Source organism: Zingiber officinale, chromosome 8A (genome assembly GCF_018446385.1).
Source record: "Zingiber officinale cultivar Zhangliang chromosome 8A, Zo_v1.1, whole genome shotgun sequence".
NCBI lineage: Eukaryota > Viridiplantae > Streptophyta > Magnoliopsida > Zingiberales > Zingiberaceae > Zingiber > Zingiber officinale.
In genome coordinates, this window is record NC_056000.1 from 11,119,522 (window position 1) to 11,129,518 (window position 9,997).

The 9,997-nt window shown below is 34.1% G+C and overlaps 1 protein-coding gene across 1 annotated transcript; it reads right to left on the bottom strand.

The window, feature by feature from the left end:
- Positions 1-222: 222 nt before the first annotated feature.
- LOC122008140 (3-hydroxy-3-methylglutaryl-coenzyme A reductase 3-like) lies at positions 223-3,462 on the bottom strand. The gene is made up of 4 exons (XM_042563746.1): positions 2,602-3,462; positions 2,053-2,234; positions 1,471-1,817; positions 223-605 (listed from the first exon to the last, which is right to left on the bottom strand). The coding sequence occupies exons 1-4, from the start codon at positions 3,378-3,380 to the stop codon at positions 360-362; spliced, it is 1,554 nt and encodes a 517-aa protein (XP_042419680.1). The 5' UTR covers positions 3,381-3,462; the 3' UTR covers positions 223-359.
- Between the last annotated feature and the right edge of the window lie 6,535 nt (positions 3,463-9,997).

The window sequence follows — 9,997 nt, forward strand, 5'->3', positions numbered from 1 at the left end:
ATCTTTACGTACCAGAAATCATAGTCTTCGCCATTAAACTCTGGGATGAGATGATTGATGTTTGTTAAGCTCGAGCTAGCCATGGATTTGGATTGGTAGAACCTGGAGGCTCTGATACCAACTATTGAAGAATTTTGGTAGAACTCTTGAGGAGAAAGAGATATTTTGTTTTCTATATACTAAACTTTTGATTACAAAACCATTATATAGACTTGAAAGAAACTTAGAGGGTAAGTAAATTTAAATGCTAAACTTAGAGGGTAACTTTAACATACTCAGCTTTGCATAAGACCGCATACATTATTTTTACCTAAAGATCTATTTGTGGCTTAATTATGGCTTCTTACGGAAACGGCCGTTTATTTGATCTGATGTCCGATATTCGTATTGCTGGATCTGTTGTACTTCATGTGGCTCTTCACAAGGTGCCCAGCTGCGAGAGCCGAGAGGAGGGAGAGCTCCCCAGCGAGGACTGTGCCGGCGATGATAGTGGCCAGTCGCCGGGCGTTTGCGCCAGGAGATTCCAAGCTTTCGCCTTGCACACCGAGCAGATCCAAACAGGCAGCTTGTGGAGCTAGCTCAGTCCCTCTGCCAACTGTGCCAACCTAAATGCATTTAAAACAAACAGCATGAGCTCACATTTATCCTTTCTGCAGAAACGGCAAAAATTTTGAAGATTTCGCTCACAGATCAGCAAGATGACAAGGTTGGGGGATTTAGACAATTAAACTTCTAGTTCATAATTATTCAACATGATGACGACGACCTTTGACGAGATGACTCCGTTTGGGTTCATGGAAACGACTGAAAAGTACGCAACGTGCTCTTGCGGTGGCTGCTAGTAAAGTTGTCTTATGCGGACCACCAGTAGCAAAGTCAGTGGAATTGACTCACTTTGATTTCATTCTAACGTCACGATCAAATACATGCATGAAGCGACAAGTGCAAGCAGAATTTTAGCAAGTTCCACCTGCTGCATGAAAAATTCTAAAACACGATCTGCTGAATATCCACCGATGGCATGTGATCAAGTCTAATTATATTAATCCCCTCGCAGACGGCAGATGTATTTCAATTTTACATTCATTCTGTTACGGGTGTTGAGTTTACATTAGACAAAAATACAATATATTATAAGTTGAATAAGGATATGAATAGCATCCTAGGGTTTAGGACATGATGTTTTAGAAGACATGAGCAGTGGGAAATAGGTACAACAGCACAATCAGTAGTTATTCAGGTCATTTAAATGACTAGTAGCCTTTTGGTCTGTACTTCACTTTTTACTGGTTAAATAATCTCAATTTTGAATGTTTGATATTTCAATATCGTTTCTTTAAGATTATGTTCCATATCATTATTTATCAATGCTACATCTACCTACTTTTGATCCATGAATAAATCGATAATTAAATAAGGAAATGGATTTTATAGATTACGAAATGGAACCAATGAGATTGGATTCAGTACCTCAATTGATGGCAAAGTCACAGAAACATGAAGTTCCTTTCCGTCATTCAAAGCTTCGATCATGGTGATACACTGAGAACTCTCGACATTGGTAGCCGGATCTTGGCCAGTGGCAATGAAGATAGCAGATGTAATATTACTGGCCTGAGCATTGAACCCCCCAAGAGATCCTGCAAGTGCAGAGCCAACTAGATTTTTGATCTTGTTGAGTTCCACAAGTGCAGGTATATTGATCTTGAGAACCTTCTCTACCACTTCTTCCTTGATGATTGCTTCACAAGCCACTGATTTGCCCCTGCCTTCAATCCAATTCACGGCAACTGGCTTATTTTCAGAGCAGAGATTACCTGGGCAGTGTCGAGAGAAGCATTAATTAGCATACACAAACAAGCTTGTAACATGCATTTAGTCAACATGTTGATGCAAATGAATGTATTGGTCAATTTTTCATTGATGAAAAGAGAAATATTTGTAGATACTCCACTAATAGAAACAGAAACTCACTAAAAGACATAAGCTTAGGGAGAATCTATGTGATAGTCTGACTACATGACAAACAAAGATAAGGAAAAAGAACCAAACTTGAGGTGCTGATGACTTCCATGTCGTTGAAATTGTTGAGAAGGTAATCCAACACATGTTTGACGCCTTCGGAGATTATGTTCATGCCCACGTCATCTTGTGTGCTGCATCTGAATCTCATGTACAGGTTCCTCCCGGCCAGAGCACATCTGATTGTCTGTAGCCTCGCAAATCTGGAAGACCTGCACAAAATTAAACAACGTGCAATTCAATTAGATTCAAGTGTTAGAGGAACACGTAAAGGTGACTGTCAACCTCCAGCAGAGAAGGAAAATGTCAAGTTTAGCAATACAAAAGAACAAAAATAAAAGACAAAAAAATCTAACCAGAATTTGAAAACTTATATGAATTTTGACTAGGATTTCCAAACCACAAATGCAAAGAGAAGAAAAGGTCAAGAGTTCTTTCCCTGATTACTTTTGAATTTGAATCAACATATATTGAAAAAAAATATACCAAAAGTTAAAAAAAAAATAGAGTGAAATTCTGTGCAGTAAAAAGATGTAATATATATATATAATTAAAGATGCAAAACAAAAAATCAAACACCTATTGAACAACTCTGTGAGGATCTCCAAATTGTCGGGGTTCTCCAAGAAGGCCTGGAGCTCTGCTGCCCTGGCCGCGGACGGTAGTCTCACCACCAGCGCCCGCGTTATACCGTCCCCAAAGATGACGCTGGAGGCGCCTCCGCTTAATGCGATGGCCTTGAAACCCCTGGACACGCTGGCCACCAGGCAGCCCTCGGTGGTTGCCATCGGTACATAGTACTGGCTCCCGTCGAGCAGTAGAGGCCCAGGTACGCCCACCGGCAACTGTAGGCACCCCACTTTAAGCTCACAGAATCGCCCCGAGCTGGAGGCGTAATCGAACCCATGGAGCGGCAATCCCACCAAGCCCTTTCCGGTGACCCGCCGAATGGCCTCGCGCCGGATCATGACAGCCCTCTCGCAATCGCCGGTCGCGGACTCCAGCTCCTCAGATGGCGTCTCGCCGGAGACCACAGACGCGACGATTTCGTCGTCCGTGAGAATAGTTTCGAGGGGAGAGACACGGGATCTGCTCTTCTTCCCGCGCTTGCCACGGAGGAAGGCGATGAATTTGGCAAGGAAGAAGCTAGAGAAGCAGACGCAGTACAATAGGGACGCGATGACGGTTAGGGTTTCCTTGAGACCAAGAAGGTAGAGCAGGGAGGCGACCAAGGTCAAAATGGAGAGGAGCAGCTTGGTGTGGCGTACGGAGCGAGGAAAGGCGAGCGGCGGAGATCGGCGATTCGGTGCGCCGAACAGAAAAGAAAGCCTCCACAGGATCTTCCGGCGAACCCCCATGCTCACAGGCGGCGGAGGTGAGGATGGCCGGTGCGTTCGAACGGAGGGAGTGCAGTGCAGTGCAGTGGAGATGGCGGGGGGGGCTTACTCTTATAACCGCCTTGGGGCGAGAGATGCTTGGCCGTAAACTATTCTAAGATGACCCAAAAATAATTGGTTGGTAATTTTCAAAAATACAAATGCAACAAATTCAGGTGCACGATTTTTTTTCCTTGATTTTCAGAAAGTTGATTGTTTCTCTGCTTCTTCTTTGTTTTTGACTTTATGTTGACACATTACATTAATAAAAGATAATATTATCCTAACTTATCTACCATTATTCAACTCTCCTCTAAGACTATTTAATAATATTATTTGATAGCTACTGTAATTCATACTTGATTTACTCAAAAATATTCCCATATAACAGTTACAATATAAATTACACTGTTATAGTGATGAAATTATATTTGCTATAATATGAATTAACCTGGATTTAACATTTATATTAAATTTATAATACTAACAGTTTTTACTACAGTATGTTTGGACATCATATCCTCATAAAGTACGATTTAGAGGATGAATTATTTTATTTATAGGTGGAATTTCATAGACTCCACCTATTATATAAGTAAGGTTTATGAAATCTCATTTACTAATAACTTTTGGTCCAAAAATAGATCAGAAATTACCGTCATTGATATGTTTGACCGATTCAAAAATTAAATGGGAGATTTAAATGAAAGATGTGGAGGGGGCGTCTAAAATGAGACGCCTTAGGCTCTGTTTACTTGGAAGAGTGGAAAGCAAAATTAAGGAAAAGTTTTCACGCTAGAAAAATTTTCGTCGTTTACTTCATTAAAATTTTCTGAAGAAAAAATAACGCAATCCATCAGCGGATAATTTTGGAGTCAAAATCGGACGGAAAGCAACGGATGGAAACAAAAATGACGCATGTACCCCTTTTGCATTCACAAAATTACATCATATAAAAAAAAAAATGACGCATGTAACCTTTTTAACTCACAAAATTATACTATATACCAAAAAAATGACGCATACATCATTTTTTATTTACAAAATTACATCACAAATATTCTCCTTCCTCTATCAAGATAAATAAGTGTGCAAAGAAAAGATTTCTTCACCCTTTCTTTTCTCTTCTTTCAAAGATAACTTTCTATAGTTTATTCCTTTCTTTTTCTCATCCACACTCTAGAGTAAACATAGCATTAGTGATTTGGAAAAATAGGACATGATTTTGCCCTATTTTTTTAAGGAGAAATAAATTTTTATTGAATTAAATATTAATTGCAATTTTAATATGTTTGAGTGGAAGAGTAAGCAACGTTTTTAAATTCGTGCCTTTGGAAATAATGTACAAATTCAAAATTACATCGGAATAAATTAAGAACTTTGTTTATAATTTATCGTAATTGGTTTATTTTAATTTTCATGATTTGGAATTTTGATTTCCTGGTCTGATTTTTGTTTTTTGTTTTTTAATAAAATTGTGTTAATTGTTTTCCAAATTTATATCGAATGGGGAGAAATAAATTTATATTGAATTAAATATAAATTAATTGCAATGTTAAAATATATACACACTTTAACAAGATTGATTTGAAGAGTAAACAGCGTTCAAACTTCAAAATGAGTGAATAGAGTTTCAAACTTCAAAACGGTGACGTCACCATATAGAAATAATGTAGAAACTAAAAACGACATTATGAGTAAATTAGAACTGTTTTTTTTTCCTTTTTGAAACAAATGTGTTAATTGTTATCCAAATTTAATGTGTGTTTTTTTTTCAAAGGCCATTAAGCAACCTCATGAGCTTTTGTAATTTTTTTAGTTTGTATTTTGTTTTTTGAACGATTAATTTTAGAGATGATTATAATTGAATAGCGATAAAGCACTAAAAATAATTTAAATTTCAAATTATATATATATATATATATGTTGTGCTTTAAATAATAGATTTATTATAATTTTAAAAAGAGTACGGTCTCGTGGTAAATAATTAAATTTTAATCAAAACTTACCTTAAACATAAGAAAAAGTGACTCAATTATTTTTAAATTAATTTATAAACTATAATATTTATTTAAAACACTTAATCAAGATTTTCTCAAAAACAATGTAAAACATGTTTTAGCATTTTTACAAGTGTTACGTAAACAGTCTATTCTAATGACTTATAATCTTTATAATCTTTGTTGAAATATTGATTTGACACTTAATTGAGTATCGAAATATATAATATATTTATAAAAAATCATAAGTTACATTATATTTTTATTTTAGATATTTAATTAAGTTTTAATCAAAATTTAATTCGTATAAGTCAGAAAAGAATAGTGATAAGTGTATTTTTAAAAAGTACAGAAAAAAATATGGAGGACTTGTTTATGGATAATGCTGAGTAATTAAAGGCCAACTAATCATTTTTATAAACTTTTATAGGCTGATTTGTTGTCATACTTAATTTTTTTTTTTTTTTTTGATGATCAATAGAAAATTTCTATACGAGTCACCGCAAGAATTAATAGGTTCGAAGGATAAATCGTTTCGAAGCATGAAATATTAAATATCTGATGCTAGCTATATAAAAATAATAATAATAAATAATTTAAGAAATGCTACAAATTCAGGTACGTTACTTTTTTTCCTTGAGAATTTTCCAAAAGTCATTGTTTCTCTGTTTATTCGTTTTGACTTTACGTTGACCTGACCAGAAGTATTATATAATTCATAAATAATTTTATTCTTAAATTCCCGAGCTCATTGTTGTTTAACCCTGATTGTCGTGTGTATATATATTTTTATACGGAGAAATCAATTTTTATTGAATTAAATATTAATTGCAATTTTAACACGTTTGAGTGGAAGAGCGAGCAACGTTTCAAACTTCAAAATGTGTGCCGTCGCGATATAGAAATAATGTAGAAATTCAAAACTACTTCGTGAGTAAATTAGAACTTTGTTTATAATTTATCATAGTTGGGTCATTTTAATTTTCGTTATTTGGAATTTTGATTTCGGTCTAATTTTTGTCTTGTTTTGTTTTTAAATAAAAATTGTTAATTGTTATCAAAATTTATATCGAATGGGGAGAAATAATTTTTTATTGAATTAAATATAAATTAATTGCAATGTTAACATGTATACACCACTTCAACAAGATTGACTCAAAGAGTAAACTACGTTTCAAACTTCAAAATGGTGACGCTGCCATATAGAAATAATGTAGAAACTCACATTATAAGTTAATTAGATTTTTTTCTTTCTTTGAAAGAAAAGTGTTAATTTTTATCCAAATTTAATGTTTTTTTCAAAGGTCATCAAGCAGCCTCCTGAGCTTTGGTTGATGCATGAATATGTGCAAAATGTTTCAATTGATGTACTGTTGTCAGTCCCGTATTGAGCGATTATTTTAATCAAAACTTACCTTAAAAATAAGAAAAAGCGACTCACTTATTTTAAATTGATTTATAAAAACTATATAATTGTTTGAGACAAAAATAAAAATTACTAACATAGTAGTAAGAGTTGTAGGGATTTTTGTTGTGATCCCTATGCTATCACATCAAAAATAAAAAGTCTCCTCTCTCAACTAAAAAGCTAAGGGGTTCTGACCCCCTCATTTTACAAAAAAAAAAAAAAAAAAAAAAAATACTAGTATATCATTAAAATTTTAATTAATAAAATAAATTAATTTTACAAATAAAAAAGTCACAAAAGTCATTTTTCAATCATTTTCAACCCAGTGTAAATATTAGGTTAAAATTGAATTGAATTGAACTAAATTAATCAAAAATTAAATAAATATATTTTTTTAATAAACTGAACTTGTCAAATATTTTAATAAAAACTAAATCGATAAAATATCGATTAATTTAGTAAAAACGGAATTAACTAAATATTTTATGAATGATGGATTTAAACAAAACCAAATTTGATTTTTTTTTTTAACCATGATTGAATCATGGAGAATTTTTTATATCTGATTTTGTGTATTTCAGTTTATTCAATTTAATCGAATAAGGAAATTAAAAATTTAAACTGAACCGAATAAATTAAAAAATAGATATTCTTGAAAAACCAAAATTAAATTATTGAACCAAATTTTTAAATTCTATCGGTTTAATCAAATTTTTACTCACCTCTATATAGCCTCTTGCCCTATTTTCAAAAAAAAAAAAAAAAAAAATCTTCTCCTTTAGCTTGTAATTTGGAAAGGTATCACATTTTCCCCTTACTTCCCTTCCATTTTGGCCTTTCGATTTTGGCATTTTAGAAACATATATTATATTTATTTATTGTTCTTTATGGGTTAATTGTTATGTTTTTGAGTTTTCATCTATTTTGATAGTTTTTATCTATTTTGAGCATTTTCAACTGTGAAAATGGTAAAAAAATAACTTCGCAATAGAATTGGACGATCAATGATTAAACGACTCTTTGATAGTATATATTGAAAAAGTTATATATTTAACAATTTATCAAATGATAGTATAATGAAATATTATTAAAAAAAATGAAAAACTGTAAAGGCTAATTGTAAGTCATATTTGATTTGATGATAATATTTTAATTTTTCTATTTGTCTTTTAGTTGATAAAAAGAATACTTTTTTTATTTTATACGAATTGTGTTTCTCTAAACAAAATTTATGAGCTCGTCTCTAGCCTAATATTAATATAAGGAGTTCGCTCCTACTATGAAAGGGAGCCCATTGGGAGGAAATCCATTACGGATGCTTTAAGGGCATCTGCAATGGTAAAAATTGTTGTAGGAATTTGTTGTGGTCCTTACTACACATCAATATTACCAGTGGCCTAGCCACGTGGGGACGAGTGCAACCGTCCTTCTTGATTTTTTTTTTAAAATAATAATATATATTTAAAAATCTCTCACCCCTATTTTAATCAGTTAGATTTATCATTATTCATCATTGAAAAATTAAAATTGAACATATATTTAAAAAGTTCTCAACCCAAACTATCCATTGGTATTTGTATGAGGAAATTTCATAACTTGAAATGTTAAATATTGATTTTTAAAATAAAATGTATAATACTAAATGAATGAACTAAATCGTAGAACACGAACTGAGGATACAAAATTAGAATTAGATTGGGTTCGAACTAAATCCAACGGATAAATACAGAGATAAGAATTATATTGGTTCAAATCAGAAATGATTTGGAATTGATTTAGTCGAGTTATTATCAAACTAAGTTTAAAGTCAATTCGATCCGTTTAAATGAGTTCCATCGATTTAAAACGAATTAGGATACTTTTCAGGAAATATTCTCTTTCATTTTTTTTCTCCCTATGCACATTGCAGGACTTACCGTATTGTATGTCACTATCATGTAGGTGCAACGGAGGCCGGCAAGAGGGGGGTGAATTGCTGAAATCAAAAATAAACTATACCCTCCTCGGATTTCAACTCAGAAAAGCAATAGTAAAATAATAACAATTAAATCAACAGAAATAAAAAGAGACTCAGCAATTAACCTATTACAACCAAGGAGGTTGTTAATCCAGGGCGATGAAAAAGCGCACTAGAAGAATCTCCTTTGCTGAAGGCGGAGAAGCCTTTTACACACTAACGGCTCAGAACTATTGCTAGGAATTAAGTACAGAATTGAATGTAGAAGTTCTTTTGAATTCCTAGCTCCAGGGGCTTTTAAATAGCTTCTGGAAATCTGATCTCGAGGGTCCAAGGCGCCTCCAATAGGGGTCCAAGGCGCCTCCAATAGGTGAGCGGATAAAACTTTATTCGAAGCTTGAAACGGTCACTTTGACCTGTTGAAGGCGCCTTCAAGCTGGAGGCGCCTCCAAGCCTGATGGAGGCACCTCCAAGCTGGCAGCTCCAATTCCAGCTTGTTTTCTTCAGCTTCCGACGCTCCGTTCTTTTGGGTGATTGCGGCCAACCGGAATAGGGCGCACCCGAACTCAATTCCCGGCCTTCTCCTCGAGCAGCCTTCCGTCCCGACTTAACGTCCCTTGAACACCGCACACGCTCTTCACGCCCACCGGAGTACTCTTCCGCAGCTCTCTCGTCCTTCGGACGCACCGAGCTCGTCGGCTCCCTTCCCGTGCCATCCTTCTCGCTAGCTGCGTCTTCCGCTCGACTTCCTGTGCTCCTAAGCTCCTGCACACTCAGACACAGGGATCAAACACAGCAGGACCTAACCAACTTGGTTGATCACATCAAAACTACCACGGGGTCCAACAATCTCCCCCTTTTTGATGTGCATCAACCCAAGTTCAAGTTAGGGTCTACAAATAAACATAAATAGACATAAATAGTAATTTTAAAGGAAATTACTAAACTAACATATTAAGCATAAATTTGCAATAATTAAAATTGCAACACATTTTCAAAAAATAAGTAAAATTTTCATTTTCCTAACTCCCCCTAAACTTGTACTTTATCTCCCCCTTTGATCACAGCAAAAATGGGGTACCAATAAGAGAATATTAAGCAAATTAATAAGGAAAGAAAAAAAATTATGAGCAAAAATGTTGTTTATAAAAAAAAAATTTCTAAGCAAAAATGAATTTTTAGAAATGTAAAAAAATTCTAAGTTCAACTGAATTTTCCAAAAAAAATTTCTAAG

What these genes read in the sequence shown, in the direction of transcription:
- LOC122008140 (XM_042563746.1), bottom strand. Translation starts at nt 3,380, where the DNA reads ATGGGGGTTCGCCGGAAGATCCTGTGGAGGCTTTCTTTTCTGTTCGGC. An exon ending in GGAAGTCATCAGCACCTCAA is followed by an intron (nt 1,818 to 2,052) that starts GTTTGGTTCTTT and finishes GACACTGCCCAG; the next exon opens with GTAATCTCTGCTCTGAAAAT. An exon ending in TGACTTTGCCATCAATTGAG is followed by an intron (nt 606 to 1,470) that starts GTACTGAATCCA and finishes AAATGCATTTAG; the next exon opens with GTTGGCACAGTTGGCAGAGG.